At 49.7% G+C, this 19,645-nt stretch overlaps 3 protein-coding genes across 6 annotated transcripts in view; 1 reads left to right on the forward strand and 2 right to left on the reverse strand.

The window, feature by feature from the left end:
- Nucleotides 1–1,100: 1,100 nt before the first annotated feature.
- LOC130513598 (uncharacterized) lies at nucleotides 1,101–4,014 on the reverse strand. The gene is made up of 7 exons (XM_057012409.1): nucleotides 3,819–4,014; nucleotides 3,255–3,399; nucleotides 2,730–2,843; nucleotides 2,506–2,650; nucleotides 2,284–2,432; nucleotides 2,075–2,214; nucleotides 1,101–2,004 (listed from the first exon to the last, which is right to left on the reverse strand). Exons 1-7 carry the CDS (start codon nucleotides 3,961–3,963, stop codon nucleotides 1,838–1,840), a joined length of 1,005 nt encoding a protein of 334 aa, XP_056868389.1. The 5' UTR covers nucleotides 3,964–4,014; the 3' UTR covers nucleotides 1,101–1,837.
- A 721-nt stretch (nucleotides 4,015–4,735) lies between these two features.
- LOC130513601 (uncharacterized) lies at nucleotides 4,736–7,188 on the reverse strand. Its single transcript, XM_057012413.1, has 8 exons — nucleotides 6,801–7,188; nucleotides 6,570–6,684; nucleotides 6,357–6,501; nucleotides 6,103–6,216; nucleotides 5,882–6,026; nucleotides 5,337–5,485; nucleotides 5,094–5,227; nucleotides 4,736–5,030 (listed from the first exon to the last, which is right to left on the reverse strand). Exons 1-8 carry the CDS (start codon nucleotides 6,864–6,866, stop codon nucleotides 4,888–4,890), a joined length of 1,011 nt encoding a protein of 336 aa, XP_056868393.1. The 5' UTR covers nucleotides 6,867–7,188; the 3' UTR covers nucleotides 4,736–4,887.
- Nucleotides 7,189–13,489: 6,301 nt separating this feature from the next.
- Nucleotides 13,490–19,645, forward strand: part of dlgap1b (discs, large (Drosophila) homolog-associated protein 1b) — a 60,046-nt gene continuing 53,890 nt past the window's right edge. For 2 of the 4 annotated variants that reach the window (XM_057012392.1, XM_057012394.1), the window contains exon 1: nucleotides 13,491–13,681. The gene's annotated coding sequence lies outside the window, so the exon portion shown is untranslated. Of the gene's footprint in view, nucleotides 13,682–19,645 lie in introns of all 4 variants that reach the window. The other 2 variants (XR_008946769.1, XM_057012393.1) reach the window with 2 other exon arrangements.

Raw genomic sequence — 19,645 nt, forward strand, 5'->3', positions numbered from 1 at the left:
TCCGTCTGCACCGCCGATGCTGTTTGTGGCCTCCGCCGGTGGAAGACCAGTCATTAAAACGTCACTGATAATTGATGCTCGACGGTGGAGCCGAGCGCGCCTCAATATTCCGGGCTAATTTAGCTGTAGCCCGCAGAGTGTGGGGGCCTTAGTGGGAGGAGAACTTGGCACCAGGTAATTTTTTTTTTTAGACTCATTCTCTGTTCTCTACATAATTATATGAATTCAATTAATTGGAATTGCACATTTGCATATCTAGGTTATTTCTCTTATGGGGGGACAAATGTCATCGAGGAGTTTAGAAACAATTACAATCTCAGCAGGCGGTGCGACGCCGCCATCTTTCCCCCTTGGGGCTGCGCCCGAGGGACGGTTTAGAGAAGAGTTTAGAGTCCTGCAGCAGAAATGTGATCACCCTAGAGTGACTTATGGGCAGGACTCGCATCCATAAAGCAAGTTATTGGACTTCGCAGCCACATTTAACTTGGATTATCGGTCACGGTGGGGAGAGGGAAAGATTTTGCTGGAAGTTGGAAGGGAAATGAGATTGGAAGCGCTGGCTCTTTGGAAAGCGTCGGCTCTATATAAACCTCAGCAAATCATGGGGTGATGAGTCAAAATATTGAGGTTTTTTTTTGAGCTTATTCATCACAGCAGACACAAAATGTTCACAATTTAAATTCTTTCCTCATTTCCCGAAAGACTTCTGTTTTGCTAAAGGCCTCCAAAGGTCAAACCTCCAGGCTGAGCCAGGAGGAGCATCATTAGCGGTTAGCACGCTTACATAGACCATCCGGATCCCTGACATTCAAAAATGCAAAGAAAAGTGCGTTTTAACTCTAACAAGATTTGCAATTGATGATTTTTTCTCCCGCTCCCGCTCCCCGACTCGCCTCCACCGGCAAATGTAGATGGGGTGTGCGTTCACGGACCTGGAGATAATGAAATTCTGCAGGATCGTGCGGTTCTGCATTTATGAGGGTGAGCTGCAGACATCCGCCCACAGCAGGTGACACTTTCCCGCAACCACCGAAAATAACACTTCTCCAAGGAGACAAAGGCGACAAGCCGCCTCCGTGGAGGCTACAGACTGATTGAACTCACTGTTTGCATTTAACTTTATTTGCCCCATCAATCACCGCCTTATTGCAGATGTAGTCCAGCCCGGCTGTGGTCAAGCGTGTCCTTTATAGGAGCACATTAATTTCATCTCAATTGTCTCTCTTTGTTCTAAGCCAGCTCTGCTTTCATCTGATGTCTGTTCCCATTCAGCCCAGGATCCTCATCAAAGGTCGCGCCGCTCTTCCTCTCAGCCGACGGGCTTGTTTGATATTCCATCCTTTAGGCCACGGCAAGAAAGAGGCCACTTATAAACTTGAGCGTGTGTGATTATGGCTGCTCTACATCACGCAGGCAGATAGGGCGGAGGAGAGTGAGGAGATTTTAATTAACTTTGATTGTCTTTGAATCTGGAAATTTACATTTATTAGTTGGGAAAATGTCAGGTTTTTTTTTTACCCTTCTAAATGCTCCTCGGTTCATATTTACATTTTTTTTTAAATGAGAATCATAAATATCCAAAGGCCACATTCGAACTGTTCTTTTAAAACCGTATTTGCGTGTTCTGGAGATTAAAGAGAAAAATTAAACTCCTCTCAATCCATTGCGCCATCTCCCGGTGCGACTGAACCCCTCCGGCTCAGAGTAACTGAGCAAACCCTGCCCTCTGGTGGTGGTTAATTTAAACTGCACATGCGCGATCTAGCGCTGATGTGTCACATCCGTCTTTTCTAACCCCCCCCGTGGTAAAATCTTATCAGAAGTATCAGCACCGTGGTCACTTCTGAGGTTTGTGCTTGCTCTCTGTGAACTGGTAAACAGTGCGGCAGTACTCAATTCTCATGCTGGGCTCTGTGGCCAGAGGCTTGCTGGGCTCCTCCATGTACAGACACTCGCAGAGCAAGTGAAAGCAGCTCATGATGGTGACCAGGAGCATGAGGAAGCCTGGAGACGGAACAGGAAACGTTAGAGGAGAACCTTTAGGACGGGTTCATCCTAAGTGTGGGGGTCCTACCGCAGAAGACCGTGTTTGTGGAGATGTGCAGGGCTTGGTAGCTTTTGGTGAACATTGCACCCAGGGCCAGGACCAGGACGGGGTAAACAGTGAAAGTGTGGCGCAGGTGCTTCTTCAGCAGAACCCTCTGCAGGAGGAACCTGGGGGAACACGAGCAGCCTTTCAGAACACGTTCTAAACGACCTAAAGACGAGCTCTCTTCGACTCACCAGATGATGATGCAGATGGTGACGGAGATGAGCACGCCGGTGCTGACCAGCGGGTCCGCCACTCCCATTCTATACTTGAATATGATGCCCAGACCCAGCAAAGCATTCACAAGAGTCCACCAGACAAAAGCTGCCAGTCCGTTCTGGGTCTGACACGGACGGGAGACACGCAGCGATGGTGAACGCATGAACATTACAGTCGATGTGCGTGTTCGGTCTCACCAGGAAACGGATCCACGAGATCATCTCGGGGTTGTTGATCTGCAGCCAGGACTTACAGAAGTGGAGGTTAGAGTAGGACATGTAGAGCATGCAGACGCCGAGGATGAGCCCCATCCAGCAGGCCGTGACGGCTCCGAGGACGTCACTGCGACGAGCAAGAGCAGCTTTTTACGACGTGCGTGCGCACGCGTTCACGCATGTTTGAGGTGAAGCACAGGACTTACTGACGGTCCCACATCAGCAGGCTGCACACCCTAAATATGCTGATCATGCTCCATGTCAGGTAGAATAAAGGAGAGTGGACTTCTGGATTGCATGACTCAGGACCGAGGGCGTTTCTGCAAGTTAGAGGATAATAAAGTTCTCCTCCCCTCAGCTGGAAGAACTCGTGCGTGTTTGGTGTTACGTCAACGTATATAACAATAATAAAGTTCTCCTCCCCTCAGCTGGAAGAACTCGTGCGTGTTTGGTGTTACGTAAACGTATATAACAATAATAAAGTTCTCCTCCCCTCAGCTGGAAGAACTCGTGCGTGGTTTGTGTGTTACGTCAACGTATATAACAATAATAAAGTTCTCCTCCCCTCAGCTGGAAGAACTCGTGCGTGTTTGGTGTTACGTCAACGTATATAACAATAATAAAGTTCTCCTCCCCTCAGCTGGAAGAACTCGTGCGTGTTTGGTGTTACGTCAACATATATAACAATAATAAAGTCAGGAATCAGGCATTTTTCTGGCGTTTAAAGTCACCTCTTGAAGACGCCGAGCACTGAGTGCAGCAGCCAGGCCGTGGTCCACAGGTCGATAAAGTTCCAGTACCAGCGGGACCACCAGTCCAAGGAGACGTCCAGGGGAAAGGTCTCGGACACGTTCCTGGAGGAGGTCTGAAACACAGCTGAACAGGACAGGTTGGATCACTGACAGAGGCTCCTACACGTCCTGAGTCTTCTGAAGAGGTTCCACAGTTGATCTTTGTTGATTTCCCAACATATTTGCTGGGATGTCTGATCCCAAGCTGTCAGTCTGCATCATTACGTAACACGAGTGGAGAAGGAGGAGTGGTGTGTGTGTGTGTGTGTGTGTGTGTGTGTGTGTGTGTGCCTTGGGTTCAGGCATTATTCCACGTGAGCAGCTGTCAGGCTGCTATGAAATAATACCTGGCCAAGGACCTCCTGCTGTAAATATTAACGTTAGCGTTATTAACCCGTCAGCGTGGCGCCTCTTTGTTTTCATTCTGATCTTTGCAACAACGACTGCGATCGACTGGAAACAGCCGCGATCTGTTGGCGCACGAGCAGATGTGGAGTCGCTCACCATTGGGCACGCAGTGGTCGCTCGTGAGGAGGAAGAAGATCCCCGAGATCACCTGGGCGACGACGGCCAAGACGATGCTCCCGGCGTGCAGGGCGACGTGGCCGCTGTTTCCCGCATGTCGGCGAGACACCTGGATCCTCTCCATCGCTTCTGACGGGCACAGAGGAGTGTGAGGCTGGAGACGGTCTCGCCGCCGTCTAATAACGTGGACTTTGGATTGCTGCATTCGCAGTTCCTGATAGCACGCTGACCTTTGATCCCTGGATTTGTGATACCAGTCAGACCTGTGCGAGGCGACGGCGAAGCGGGTACCAATTTTGGTGACCAAGCGGCGCCCAGATTTGGCCCGATCAGTTTGACATTGACATTTGACATGCTAGTTAACACAAGACCTGTCCTGTCTGGGTCCCGCGACTCATTCACCTCGCGTAAAGACGACCGGTGAGAGGGAAGTCAACAGGTTCGCCGATTATCTCGGTTTTATGTGGAAACCTCCCAGCTCGCTATCGCGGCCCAATCAGCAGATACCAGAGCCGACTGGTATCTCAGAGGGTTCTGATACATCTAATCGCCTCCCGGCTGATAAGATGCACTGATCTGTGTGTCCATCCACATTCGGGAGGTGTCAGGAATTTTCTCCATCTGTTCTGCTCCTCAGCTGTCAGGTGAGAAGGTCAAAGTTCAGGCGCTAGCATTCGCGGTTGACCTGTCGGCTCCCCTCTCCTCCAGCCTGCTCCCATCCCTGACGCTGTCTGTCTGGGTTGGGTCCTCCCATGTAGCGCCACGGAAGGTCAGGTGGAAGAGCAGACGGCCCCCAGAACAATAGCATAACACACACACGCACTTTCGCTGCAATAGTGTGGTTTGCTTCAATATTTGCCCAATTATTAAACACAGAAGACATTTATTGTTGCAAACTTTATTGAAAAAACAAATGCAAACATCTTTTTACATGAGTACACTTCAGTTCTCTGCAGTACCTGCACACACACACACACACACACACACACACACGCGCGCACACACACACAGAAAATTCCAAAGCTCTTGACTAGAATTATAAAAACAGCTATAAAAACATTTTTCTCTGCGTCAGGGCTATTTCTACCGGGGACCTGCTGCAGTCTCTGTAAAGCGGATGTTTGAAATGCCTCCACGTAACCAGGGCAACCCGAACCACAAACAAGAGAATGGCGATGGCGAAGATGGAGGCTGAGGGAGGAGACGACAGGTCAGCGATCCGCGCGCCAACAGGTACCCGACGTGCAACCGTACCTGCGAAGATGTAAACGTCACTGTCAGAAGTGGCCGAGTTGCTCAACACGCCCGCCATCCACAGGATGACCACGGGGTAGATGACCAGGATGTAGCGCACGTGCTTGTCCAGGGTGAAGTTCTCCAAGAGGAACCTGAGCAAACACAGATGGCGCTTTTAGCTTTTTAGCTTTTTAGCTTTTTAGCTTTTTAGCTGTTGTGGATGGGTGTGTGTGTGTGTGTGTGGGGGGGGGGGGGGCTCACCAGACCAGCAGAGCCAGCAGCAGCAGCAGCAGCGCCAGCTTGGCACATTCACACTGGGCGACGCCGGTCTGGTGCTGCAGAAACACCGTCAGGTTGAGGACAGTGAAGAGAGAGCCCAGCGTGGTGTACAAGGCCACTGCGTTCTGCACCTGCGAGAGAATAAACAGAATAACAGGTAAGCAAAGCAAGTTTGAGAACCCACAGCGCTCGTTCACCCTCCCGAAGAGTCGTGCTATCAAACAGAACGTGTCCTCTCACACACAGGCGGATCCATATGGAAATAAGGGGTCATTTTGATCTGACACACTTCCAGTTTTAACGGGCAGTAAAAGAACTGACCTGCTGTCATATCTAGTAAAAACCACTCTATTTATATTTCTGCAGCCCTGCTGTCCAAAGAACACTTTTGTTTACTGGCCTGGATTTATTACAGCTTTTACGAGCGTTCTCCTTACTCTTGTAAATCACAAGACTTCCCCTTTCGCATTCCTTTGAAAACCGGGCCCCAAAAGAACCCGCAAAGCTGATTTTCCCGTTTGCGTTACCAGCAAGCGGATGAGCCAGAGGTCGACGCTGTGGTGTCTGCTCAGCCAGGCGCCGTAGATCTTCAGGCCGCAGCAGGAGAAAAACAAAATGGCGTAATCTGTGAGCATCATCGCGCTGGAGATGATCAGCGAGGCCAGCAGCTGCCTGCAAACAGCACAATTGAACGGCGGAGCGCGGCAGCGGTCGCCACGTCTCCCAGGTTTCGGCTCTTTGCACTCACTCTCTGTCAAACAGAAACGTCCATGTGATGTTCAGGCAAATATTGACGATAATGGAGATGTGGAATCCGTACGGGAGCGCCGCGGGGGTGGTGTACATCCAGTCGAACGCGCTCCTGTCAGGAGCAAAGATAATACTGTCAGATTTGCTGGAGGCAAACACGCCAGCCTGTGGGGAAATAACTGTGTTAAGTCAGAGACGGAGGAGGGAACGTCTGCACGATGCAGGATTAAGGCATTAAGGTGAGGTGGGAACCTTCTGCAGAGACCCACGATGAAGTATATGAACATGGCGGAGATCCAGATGTAGGAGTAGTCCCAGATGAACAGGACCCAGGGAGCCGGGGTTATGGGGGTGGCGTACTTCAGGGTCACCTCCTCCGTGCTCTGCTGGAAGAGGCCTGCGAAGACACGAGCACGTGTAGCCACTTCTCGCCCGCTTCGCTGTCAAATGACGTGAAATAGGCACCTGATTTCGCCCCGAACCCCGACAGGGTGTTGAACGTGATGGCGGCCAGGAAGGCCAGCATTCCCGCAAACATCAGGGCGACGCGGGCTCTGCTGCGGGAAGCCATGCTCCTTATCTGAGGGCAAAGGTCCGCAAAACACAGAATTTCCACTTCGGCAAAGAAAACCGAGGACGACACGCGCGTTTCGGGCTGTCCTGCACGCAAAAGCACGAGTTTTAACGCTCACAAACCTCTTCAGCTCGTTCCTGTGCCACGGATGAAGCCTGGTATGTGCCGGCGTGACATGACAGTGGCATTTCCTGTAGCAATAACCTGCAGTGTCATAATGTACTGCGAGTCGTCCCCGCTTTTATAGGTTTCAACTGAGCATCTCTTATCTTTGGCCATAAACAGCCTGTTAGGTGTGAAAAGAGAGGCCACAGGGTGGAGACTGCAGAGGAATAGATGGGAAACTGAACAAAACAAAACCAGATTTCACACCTTAATGTCATTTATAATCCAGTTTTAGTGATATAGTTTAATGAATGCAGCTAATGGCTGGACTTTATAGAAGCTTTTCCTTCAAAAGGCTTTAAACCTCTTAAGGAGTCCACTTTCAACGCTGTGTTTACCGCATTTTTCCACACGGTGGCACTGTTTCACAGAAGTGGGCTTAATCCATCGCTTGGTCCATCAGTTTTAACACGGGGGGGGGGGGGGGGGGGATCTTTAAAATACAGCTTAATACAGGCAGGATGGTGAGATGATAAGGATGGCAGAAGAAGGTTTAATATTTCTAATTAGCTCAACCAAGGAAGCCCACTCCCTGCCAGTTTCCTCTGGAAGGTGCCCTGCAGTGTGTGTGTTATTCTGTAATAATTAATGAAGAGCTCTGTCCATGTGGGTGTGCGTGTGTGTGTGTGTGTGGGGGGGACTTTTACACCAGAAAATGCTCCAAAATTCTCCATGACTGTCCTGTCAACACTTAACCAAGGCTAAATTTACCAAGAGGAGACTTAAAAGAATGAAAAAAGGAGAAGAACTGGTCTTTAGCTGTCTCTCTGCTTCGGCCCCACATTATGCGACGGTCTGTCAAGTTCACCGGCTGATGGCTGTGACCCACAGAGGACAAGGCCCATTTTGTCATTCCCGTTACATAATGAATTAAATCATATCCAATTACACGCCCGCCATCTTTGATGGCTGGTATTGTGGGAGACGTTTGCATCAGCGTGACTTTGGCAACAATTTATGATTCATTCGTGACTCATGCAGGTCCTGGCAACGATGAGATCAAGATTTTGTGTTTTCGAGAATCAAACGTAGACTTTCAGGCTAAAGCACCCGTTGCTAACCCCAGCTAACATTCTAACGCACGTCTGGAGTGTCTCTCCACCTCGAGTCAGGTGGTGTGACTTTCACGCTGTGTTTGCAGCTGACATTTGTGGGTCCCTGAGTACTGCTTAATGTCGCAATTAAACTGCCGTGACCAATTATGGCGGCGGCGGCGCCGACGGGATTATAAATGAGGATGGCAGAGGACAGCAAAGGTGAGGCAGGAGAGCATCAGACGCTCGATGCAATCAAGCCTATTGAGTGGTGGAATCGTCATTTTAGCGCCACTGAGAGTTCTTCGTCCACTTCTTTAGGTTCTAAAAATAATCTCGCCCTGATCTTCGGAAGAAGAATCAAAAGTAATCTCCTAATTTCAGCGGCATAGTTTCAGCCTCGGTGGAAGCTTGCGGGGATCGCATCCAATCTTCCTCCCATGCACGCCACCTCCTCTCCTCAGACAAGCCATCACAAGAGATAAATCTCCACGTATGAAGCCGCTTTCCTCTGTAAGAGGCTGTCAAAACATTTTCATCCCACCCAAAGACCCCGGTAACCACCGCTGTCAACCGCTGCGTTGTATTGGCACTCCGGATCAAGCGTTTGTTTTTTAAAAACTCATGTGTGTACTGGGGATCTGAGTGTTTGTACCGTTCCAGGTGGACTTTTATACTGTCAGAAGTCTGGAGGCTGGAAATGGTGGATCAAGAACTTCCTGTGGTTAAGAGAGCTGTCAATCACAGTGAAGACACAACACACACTGTGTATCTTTGGACAGTGGGGTGGGGGGGGATTTTAATCCCAGTCCAACACAATGTTAGCACTGGGGAAGCTACTGTTAGCATGCTAACCAACTGACTTTTTTCTCTGTGCGGTATCATGTGACAATGAGTCACTGTAGCTGAGGACGGGGAGCGAGTTCCAGGCTTCGTTGCCTCAAATGTCAACAGAAGTTCTCACCGATGGACAGTCATCTCCGCACCAACTGCTCCCAGAGAGACGCCACATTCCAGAGCCCGGCACGGCTCCCTGCAAGTGAAAAACATCGAGTCTGATGCCAAACGGTTCTATTAGAAGCATCTTTGGCTCAGCTGACTGAGTCAGGGAAGCTCTGCGCAGCAATGCTAACCATCGCTAGTGCTATCAATCTGGCTTTGATAGGCATGCGATGCGTTTTTGTTTCTCAAACTTTGCACCTGCAAACACACAATCTAGGTTAGTATTTTAATGCGTCTGTGTGTCTATGCCATCTTTTTGCACCAATATATGGAGATGTACGAGGTTTACTGCTAAAGGTACATGTTTTTGGACCTTTTATACTTGCTTGTCTAATCCTGGTTAGCGTGCCACATTAAATTACCATCTCTTTTAAATCCTTGGTTTTAATCATTTCATGTAGATCTCCTAAACACAGCTAAATGCAATGAGAAACAGCTCCTGATAGTCTCTCTGTCAGGATCCTGGATTTCCTCAGAGGTCTGAAATCTCCACAAATGTCATCTCAGCTGAAATTCTACTCCTGTCACGCGGTTTCGCTCTTAATTCTCAGGTTGTCAGTTTTTAAAACCCCCTGACATTGTCTGTCGGCTGCTGCTCCAAGCGCAGAGTGCCGACGTCTCCAAATTAAATTGCAAATGCAAATCGTGCAAACACAAGAGGAACGCGGAGGTAAAATCCTCCATTAAGCGGGAGACAAAACCTGGCTGCGACTTCACTCAAATACCGAATGAAGTCTGTGTTCCTGGCAGCGGATGGGTCCCAGTCTGATTTGCTGAACAAAACCAGGCTGTCAACAACACAGAGACCAGTTTAGATGAAAAAGACCAGGTGGAAATGAAATCTCGTTATTCTACCGTGCTACAAAAAAGGTGCCACACTCCTGCTGGAATAGCAGTAGACACCCCCCCCCCACACACACACACACACACACACAGCTCCACCCTTTCATCTCTCTGAATCCAGGAGCGACAGCCATAAACACGTAAGCGCTCGCGTTAGCAGCATCGCTAAAGCATTTCTCAAACTCGGAATGGCTTCCGTCCAATAAACATCTTTACAAAAAACAAAACCTTTTCAGTTCTCTTTATTGGTTCACCCGACGGCTAAACGAAGGTCTGAAACCCCCCTGGAGGGGGGGGGGGGGGGGGGTAGTCAATCCGAGGTAATGTATTCCCTGTTTAATGCACTCAGCGCCTTCGACCTGCCAACGAACCACTGAAGCAGGAGCCGCTCCCGCTGGGCTTCCCAGCTGCAGAACCGAAGCTCATCGGCACAAATGAACAGTGTTTCTGCAAAAGCTTCTCAGAGAAACCTTAACGACAGTCCCTGAAGGGCCAGCATGTGGGTTGGACCAGCGTCCTCCTTCACAGTCCTGGGTCCTTACCTCCGTTTGCTCCCTGCTGCCATGATGCTACTGATGCTACGGACCCACGTGGGTCCAGTCAAGGCCCTCGGTTGCGTCCGTGCTGGTTGGTTTCACTGGTTTGGAACGTTTTGTGCTAAAGATGAATCCCAAAGCCACTTCTGTGGGGTTTAAACGAGGCTCAGATGTGGCTGCTGGTGCAAAACCGCTAACGGGATCGGCGAGAAGACTGCAAACGTCAATCTCTAAGTAGATAACGCCGCCAGCCCCCCCCTTCCCCCCAAAGATGTGGCGTTCACGAGACCGTGTTAGCTTCCGTGCTCTGACGTTCGCTTGAATTCACAAGTCTGGTTCCATCTCGCTCAGTCGCCACAAGGTTGCTTCGGCCTTCTCGCCGTTCAATATTAATTCCACCCATCTGTGAGTTCCCTCTTCGATGGTCAGGCGAGTGTGAACGGTGCAAATTCACGGGGGGGGGGTTCATAGTGGGGGGGCTAACACGCCGCCGTCGGACAAACGTAGCTGTTAGGGGAGCTGCAGGCTGTGCAGTATGGATCATTGATGAATATTCTGATGAATTCATCGCTCCTGAATGCTTAAATGGAGCTGATTCACAGAGGGCTCAGATTTGATTAGATGACTGGGCCTTTCAGCGCCACGCCGTGATGTCACAAGCGTCGATTCTCCACTTTGGAAACGATTCAGACTTACTCGATCCCTCTTAGTTCTTTTATTTGGAGCTCAGAGGAAAGCGAGGAGCGGATTCCCCCTCCTGCGTCTGATTTATGCCGCCTCTGTCGCTGCGGCCTCCCGCCGATGTTTGGGTGGCGTGCGGAAGAAAGCGCCGAACATGTGGTTTGCGGTTCCCGCGGTTCTGCAAATGAGATCAGCAGCGTGTCCCGTCGGCACAAACATCAGACACGTGGAGTCAACAGAACCTGCGGGGTCGGGACGACAGCTGTTCGCGGGCTGGAATCAATTCGCTTGGAGGCAAAGTGGCCTGAATGAACCAGGTTTGGGTCTTCAGGGCAACTTCAGAAGGGGTGAGGCGTCCCTCTGGGCTGCTTCATCGGCATCGATCGCAGACGCAGGGTGGGAGAATTCCGTGGAATCCGATTTCACGCCGCCACGCCGGCCGAGATGGGCTGATCCCTCCGGTCTGGGGTTGTTCTGCGTTCTGAGGGCAGCAGCTGGGATCCATGCGCTGCGACCACTTCAAGAAGGAGGGCGGGCCTCTTACAGAGGCATCTGGAAATTCCTTTGATCACCCCTGCAACATCAAAGAGAAAAAAACTTGGATTTGACGTGGCGAAGCGTTGACGTTAGCTGACTTTCGGAGTGGCGGCGAGTGATAAATAATTTGCATTAATCGCTCTCGCACTTCATCTGCTGGCATTACAATGTTCATTAATCAAGTCAATTGCAGCTCATTTATAAACTACAAGCTTTGTTGACACGGGCACACAAACACGCCTTTTAAAAACTATTGAAATCAAATAAACACAGAGTATCAGCTGATCCTTCTGTCGCCGTGGCAATCAGGCAAGTGACATTGAAAAGAATCTGTTTGGTGACTCTGTGTCATCTTTTATATGTTTGCATGAGCTCCTTTGGTATGAATTATTGATAAGTAGCTGTTGCATGTTGGGCCAGAGGAGAGGGGCGGAGCTAAAACACGGACTGGATTCATTCTGTAGCACTGAATCAGAAGATATGATGGGTTTTTTTGCTTTGAAATAAACGTTCGCTGTTTCTTTTAAATGCAAACAAACAAGCATGAATTAGTGCAGCTGACAATCCCTGGGGATGAGTTTTATTTATATCCTTCAGCATATACACAACGTGTGTTTTCTTTTTCCAAGCCTGGAGACAACCGAAGCTGTTTAATGCACTTTGATGTGCAGGCATGCGTCCCACTGAACTAAAGCGCCTCCTGAGGGACTCAACGCACCGGCGTGGTTTCATTTAAAGGCACCACGCACGGGAGACAATAATTAATCCGAACAGAAGCCAGATCGAACACAAGATGGCAGCGCGTAAGCCTCAGGATGTGCTTCTGTCCCTCCGATCAGGCATTTCCTCCTCCGAGAGGAGGGCGACTGGCGACTTTTTCTGGATTCTGACCCAGGTTGTGCTGGGCGGTCGCCTCGGTTGATCAACCACGGTTGCATATGTGTTGCTCTCCTTCTTACCCCCCTTCTACAGCTCACCTATAGGGTCAGTGTGCTGTGCATGGTGGTGGACTATTGATTTCCCCGACACATTAAGGGGATGCCTTTATTGACTGACTGGCACTGATAAATTGTCGACTACTAGTTGCGGGAAAAGGCTTCAGGCTGCATCAACGCCCCCCATACAGTCCTTCCCTCATGCAGGCCTCCATCCTGATTTATTTGTTTCCATCATCCGAAGGCTCACGCAGGAAGTTGAGCCTGTTTCTGTTGCCAGGGTTATGCTCCTGAAGTATGCAGCCGTTCTATCAGATCCAGGCTGCCTGGCAGGTGCAGAACAGAGCGGCTCGTTCGTGCTGGTTCGTTCCCCCTCGCTCTCTCCCGGCAGACTCGCCTCCAGTCATTTATCGGTATCACTGCAGCGCAGAGGCAGAGCGACTGATGTGAGAAGTCTATGATGTGCTCGCGCGCCGCCTTGCACAACAGTCTCTTGTCTTTTCGCGGCGGGTGTGACAGGGTACAAAAGGCTGCACATGAAAATCTGTTACTCTGCAGCCGATAGAGATGAGCAGTGGAAACACATGCACATACATTAAACCATACTGGAGGTCACGTTTTTATTAGCTTAACGATAACATATTTGTATTATATATGAACACATCACATATTAGGTGTGTGATAGGTAAAAGGCCACCTGAGGTCAACCGCAGGAGTATAAATTAGTGGTATTTATAGTCTCACGACTATTTACGCATATTTACATTGTTTTAATGAGGCGTTATTGAAAGCTCAAACTGTTAGCATTAGGGTCAGTGTACACTTGCAGTATGTGCCCACGCCACTAGACGTCGCCAAATAGCAAACATTTCCACGTTTTATTTCGGTTGAGCAGAATATTACCGTGAATCACATTGTTTTTTGTTTTTTTTTAGGTTTTAAGACTTGAAATTTGATTTAAATGAAACTAAGATGAAAAACTAGGCAAAGATCGCGGACACAGGCAAGCTACGCGCCGACTCCCGTTCCCAGGACTCCATGTCTGGATTTGAGGCGCTCCCTCCGCTCGAAGCGCTGGTTCATTCGCTCAGCGATGCCTCTGCAGCTCACAGACGGAGCCACACAGGAAGATCCTCCCGAGTGTGGGACTTTACCATCTAACCGATCCTCTATGATCAGTTCCGAATTGTTCTTTTCCCGGAGACGAAGGCGCTGCATCATCAGAGAGCCAAAAGGATTATTCCCGAGGCGACTCCTTGGTCTTGACGAGGTAGGAGCGCAAAACATACAGTAGAAATCTTTCATTTTTTCCTCCTCACTCTCATTACCCATTGACAATTTACTTGCACTTATCACCACTCGGGAGAGATGCATCACCTCTGTCCACACGCACGTTTCTGCACCCGCTTGACGGCAACGCGACCGCGCTTGAAGGACCCCGTTTTTAGAACTTTCTCATAAATCAGCACCCACTTGAAAGGTTGTTTTTTTTTCTTCCTTTTTTAGTCTTTCAAAGTTGCTATTCTGCACCGCACTGCAACGATGTCACTGTCACCAGTGTTTTATGAAACAGCTCTGTGCATGCACCTGCAATCTTTCTCATATGTATTCCTATTATTCGGATTGTAAAGCAGATAATTTGTAGTAATCCGGGGATGGATGAGGCTGAGAACATGCATCATCATACCACTTTTTAGATGAGCATCTATATATTTACTGCTCTATAGGCTGATTTCCTGGTCTAGGCTTCAGCTCCCCCATTCTCATCAGAAAGGTGCTTTCCTGCATTCTGTGTGACCCCACTTATTAAAACACTGCCACAAGTATGAATCCGCCAACGCCACATCTGGATGTTTCCCCGGAGGCCGTCTCCAGCGTGGACGGATCGCTCGCTGTCGGTCCCCTACAACAAAGCTGCGCTAATGACTTCTGGTGTGGATGAAAATTAGATTCCATCGCTGCGTGTTTGTGTGCGGAGGGGCCGCGAGCCAATACAGTTGGTATTCCGACTGCAGCAGAGGCAGTGGAGGATTCCGGGTGAGGCGAGGAGGTCAGCCAAGTATAAAAAGTCATTAGTATCCTGCAGGAAATAAATCCAGCCTTTCAATAATGCAGTAATTATAATATTGACTAAACTGACTGAAGATTTGAGGTCATTTGCAGACTGGGATGCATATTTAATGATCCCCACTCTTCTTCTTTATCTTGCGCGCTCCGAGTGAAGAAACACTGCACGGCTGGCAGTTTTTCCCCCTGCAAAGGCATCGGCTTATCTGGGAGCAGCAGCAGAACAGTCTCCCAATCTGTTGATCTCCTTCCGCTGCCTGTGTCACTTCCTTCGACCGTCAGCGTGTTGCCTTCTCTCCTCCCCATCCCCCCACAACCATCCGACGGGGGGGGTCGCTTCGCATCCCCTTTGTAACGTTGACGGGAGGGACTGCGTGCACGTGACGATGGGATCTGCTATTCCTGTTTTGTTTTCAGGAGTGGGTGAGTCGGGGTTGACCTCTGACCCCCGTACCTGCAGCAGATTTCAGTTCATTCCTTATCCACAGGCCTGAGATTCTCCTTTATTTCTTCCCCTGTCAGTTAACGCAGGGCTTATCCCGATTCGGAGCGTGTAGTGAAGCGGCGATAAACTGAAGCGGCGCCGGCGTTAAAACAGCGAGATCCAGTCGCCTCCAGAACACCTTCAACTCCTCCTTCCTACAATCTGCATGTGGAGTATTTAGGATGCTTCCTAGGGGAGATAAGGGCCGTTGAATATTTGAAAATCTCTCACTCGTATCCCACAAGTGTTTGCCACGTAATTATGCAGGTAGTTCAGCCGGATGTAAGTGTGCCGAGCTAAATGAGTGTTGTTTCCACTTTGCTTTTAAAGTCAGTTTATTCAAAGCGCGTCTGATCCGAGCAGCCTGGAGGACAGAATCAGGCCAGTGGCACAAATATTGCTTTCCAACACCCAGAGGGTTTGCAATAAAACGAAGGGATGATGACGGCAGAGGAGATTTTGCGGCCGCCTCGATGACCCGGCTGTTACTCACAGCTTGTGCCACCTCGGGTTGCGTCGGGGAAGGTCAGAATCCGCAGTTGTGCGCGGCGGCGGCTTTGGCTAACGGTCATGATGAGTCAGCTGTGATATGCTACAGCTGTTTAGCTTCTAATCGCACGGCTCTGTGGAGCGGCACGCGTCCGGTTCCTGTATCTTTCGGCTTCCACCTCTGTCAGTCCGAGCGCTTTTTTTAAATTCAACCTTATCATCTCACGAGGCTCCCACGATTAGCGTGCGTTCGCCTCGCACTTCTAACCCACGTTGAGCGCGCGTAAGACCCAGCACTTGAATAAATGTACTAATCCCTCTCCGCTGAGATTATCTGGCTTTTGAGGAGTTTTAGGCTGGGGGGAAAAAATCACTTTATACTTCATAGGATTTGTTCTTAGTCACTCATTTGGTTTGCGCCGTTTCGTCCAAACCCTTGAATGCCAGCAGTCACGTGTTGGTTTCGATGCCAGTCCTGATTCATGGGGACGGCGATGTTGTGCACAGCACATTGGAGCCACGCCGCTTGGCTTCACGTACAACACAATCTGTATGTGAGGCGCAGCTACGGAATGACTGATGAAGATGTCGGTTGGAGCAGATCGCCTTCATGCCTGCAGGACTCACCACAGTCTGCGCCTCAGGCGAACTTGGTTGTTTGTACCTCCACGCGCGTTAAAAATGCACAGGAAGCGGCACCGACGCCTCGTGCATCAGTCAGGAGCACGGTGGGCTAAATGCTCTTCTCAAATATTAACCAATGTGTGACGCCGGTCATGCTGCTGCGAGCGGCAAAATGGATCCAGAGCACTCATTTGCAAACGTAAAGGCATGTAATGAAAAGATGAAAGAACAACCGGAAGGTTTGTGTGTCTTTCAGGCGCTGCTGCATGCCCTGACTGTGAAAGGCCGCTGCCATTGTTGGGAAACATTATCCACCCGGGAGGCAGGCCTTCAGCCAGATGGGGGGGGGGGGGGTGCTCAGTCTCTTAGTCCAGATTCCCATCAATCTCCCTACTGGAATCCTTCTATGAATGCTAAGCGACTTCACATAGACTTACCGGAGGGTGCACGCTGACGCTCAGTGCTGTTACCGCGGCAGGTATTCGACTGTCCAGAGGCTGAGTGGAGAACTGTCGACAATACCTCCTTTGGGAGGGGACGTAACACTCCATGGATGTAATAAAGTAAAAGCACCTGCAGGAGTTGTTTCTGTGTGTGTGTGTGTGTGTTTATAGTTTAATGGTGAGATTATTGGCTCAGACCCGGACAGGAGTCGGGTTAGCTGCAATGCAATAAACATAGGATTAGCATCATGGTGAGAGAGGTTGTGCAACATGTATACTGGTTGACTGGAGCCTTCTGACAGGCAGGTGTCCAAGCGATGTGCACGGCATTCTGTCCAGATCTGGTCAATTTCAGTAGCTCAGTCTTTGGAGCTCGGGTGGATTTTTCCTGTCTCCCACTCCAAATATGCAAGCGCATACAATCCGAGATTAACTCTAATGGGCTGTGCCAAACCAAATATACAGAAAGATTACCATGGATACCGTTTTGATGCATGAAGCAAACTGCAGACAGGAACGAGGAAAGTGTTCGAAGCAGAACAGCTGGCAAAAGAACACAATTCCAGGATTAAACTGGGAGACTTGGCTTAGACAGTAAATGAAATACTGATCTGCATGTGGCAATAAACTGGAGGTCAAAGGTGAGCCTCATCCTAATTTATATGATTATTGCTTAAAAATGAGTAAAATTCAAATTACACTCCATGTAAATAGGCTGTTGGACCCCAAAACAACTTTTTCTAGCAGAAATTGTTTGTTGCACTTGTGACCTTTTGTAACGGCTGCTAACGGCCTCTATTATCAACCCAACGCAATATAGCGGCGTCCTCTTCCTGAGAGGGTTCGTGTGAATGATTTTGTCAGTGAGGGGCTCATAAAACTGTCTCGATGATGGAATGGGATGGCTGCCGCCACGCCGTCCTCCACAATCAGCGCCGTGCCAGCATTTTTAACCCCGGGACGGGGCTGTTGTCAGGAATTGACTTGACCGATTTGTCGTGATAAGTACAGTCCAGCCCCCACTGGAGACATCTCAGGTAGAGTTGTAGGTGATTACGAGAGATGCTCAATGCTGTCTCGAGAGAGCTGATTCTTAGTGACTGTGTAGAGCTCTCCCCACCGATGCTCTTGTAGTCGGCCGACCCTGCCGACCCCTCCAAGCTGGCCTGTGGTGTTTGAATCCAGGGTTCTCATGGGTCAGATTCAGCTAGTAGAAATAAATATTTTTGCAGCCCCTGCCCTCCCTCCACAGCCTGCCTCTGTGGGAGGTCCTCCCTGTCATGTGACCGGCCGTCAAGGAAAGCCCTGGCGATCACAGGCTCCTGTTTATTTTAAGCCGGGGAGATTTATTTAAGAGCTTGTTACACAAGATAAGCTGCATAAGGTGCATTTCAAAATGGACTGAGAGAACCTATTCGAAACGTCCAGCAGTGGCGGACTCCAGGAGATGAATGGAGGCAATAAGCAGGAGGGAATATCCAGAATGGGGTGTTTTTAAAGGGTAGACGTGCGGCGATGACAGCCTTTAATTGATCTCATCTGTTTTGAATGGACTGTAAGACGGGGGATTTATTGAGCTCATCCAAAGACTGAGGGCGCTCTGTCACTCCAGCGAGGGTAATGATGAGAAGGACGGTGCACGTGGCTTCCATATCAAAGTGGAAATCTGATGAATCAATGGCTGGTCCAATATTATGTGCCTGGGATGCTCCATAACGGCCCAGAAACAACGGTCTGAGCTATAGCTGGCTGAACAGGCTTATTTGAGCCAAAAAGGTGCACACTGAAAGCCCCCTTTCATGTTCCTGAATGTAATGGCGAGCAAGCCCCTCAATCATGCTGCCAATCTTCCCAGGACGAAACCCTGTGGGGAAATTTACCTGCTGTTGTACTTTTCGCCGTGGTGCTGTTCTGCAGCGCCGTGCTTTCTGCCCTTTTTCCTCCCCTTGAAGAGGTGAGTATCACTCAACCATTCCATCTACGTGCATAGTACAGGACGTGAACACGCCGCAATTCTTGACACCAATTATTAATTACACTGATTATGTGGGATTATCAAAACTATCTAATTTCCCACGATGGCAAGGCTAATCTGGTTTTTAACTAATACCATTAAACGTGTTGATGGGAATTTTAGTCCAACGTGACCGCGCCCCTTGTGACATGGCGCTGGAGTTATTGATAAGGAGGTGGCGATGGCGGCAGGTCACATGCAATCATGACATGCACTGGAGGCTCTGTGTACTCGGGAATGTCCGAGCGAGGGAAGGCAGGGCCCTAAAACACTGCCAGGTTTCATTTCACGCTCTGCAGAGCACAGCCGCTGAGATGGTGACATTTACATGGCCCTCTATAGCACCGCCAGCCGCGGACGGCCCAAGGCACCGGCTAAATCAAGCACAGGGGCCAGTGGATGCAGAGAAGAGGGAGGAGATGCTTTCTGCGGCGCCGAAGGCGGGAGATGCACAAAGGGAGCCTGAGTTCGGCCGCTTGTTGAAACGTTATGTGAAAAATATGAATTATGCAGCGATAATGTAGCTTCTGTACGTCTGCACATGGTAATTTGTGCGCCTGCTTGCAAAGCTGCAAACTCACGCCACACGTGCACCCGTGCGTGAGCAGCAGTGGTGTTGACTGTCTGCGTGGGTGGGGGGGGAGGAGCCTGATTTTCAGTCGGTAAAACCAGATTTTCCAGGGATTATCTCCTCCAGTGGCCTACTGGTCTTCTCCTAACCAAAAGGTCATCAGGCTAGTTTGAATGTTGTAGTTAGCCCCTCCTCCCATTCGGCCTCGGCGTTCTCATCCCTCGCTAATCTGATTGACTCTCCGCGGTTTGTTGCTTGCCACAGGCGGCACCAGCAGCCCTGCCAAGCTCCGCGCTGGATCTGCTCTCCTTTATTGGTTCCCAGGAGATTTTCCCTCAGTCGGGGGAATAAAGAAGCAGAGCAACTGCACAGGTTGGAGGATGATTCTTCCACTGAAACAATCCCACTTAGGGTCCTTTTGGACGTCTTTTTTACAGTGAAACCACTCACTCTTTGCTTTAAATCGAGGCTTTTGCATAAAATGGAATACGCACTTGAAGATAATTGGGCTGTTTTTGCCCCGATTTCCCCCTCCTCCCTGA

Source organism: Takifugu flavidus, chromosome 17 (assembly GCF_003711565.1).
Source record: "Takifugu flavidus isolate HTHZ2018 chromosome 17, ASM371156v2, whole genome shotgun sequence".
NCBI lineage: Eukaryota > Metazoa > Chordata > Actinopteri > Tetraodontiformes > Tetraodontidae > Takifugu > Takifugu flavidus.

Excerpts from the sequence above, each read along its gene's own strand:
- LOC130513598 (XM_057012409.1), bottom strand. The coding sequence starts at position 3,963 with ATGGAGAGGATCCAGGTGTCTCGCCGACATGCGGGAAACAGCGGCCAC. Across the intron at positions 3,400-3,818 it reads CGACCACTGCGTGCCCAATG|CTGTGTTTCAGACCTCCTCC; the intron begins GTGAGCGACTCC and ends TGTCCTGTTCAG. Across the intron at positions 2,844-3,254 it reads GTGCTCGGCGTCTTCAAGAG|AAACGCCCTCGGTCCTGAGT; the intron begins GTGACTTTAAAC and ends TCTAACTTGCAG.
- LOC130513601 (XM_057012413.1), bottom strand. The coding sequence starts at position 6,866 with ATGCCACTGTCATGTCACGCCGGCACATACCAGGCTTCATCCGTGGCA. Across the intron at positions 6,027-6,102 it reads ACGTTTCTGTTTGACAGAGA|GCAGCTGCTGGCCTCGCTGA; the intron begins GTGAGTGCAAAG and ends TGCTGTTTGCAG. Across the intron at positions 5,228-5,336 it reads CTGCTGGCTCTGCTGGTCTG|GTTCCTCTTGGAGAACTTCA; the intron begins GTGAGCCCCCCC and ends GTGTTTGCTCAG.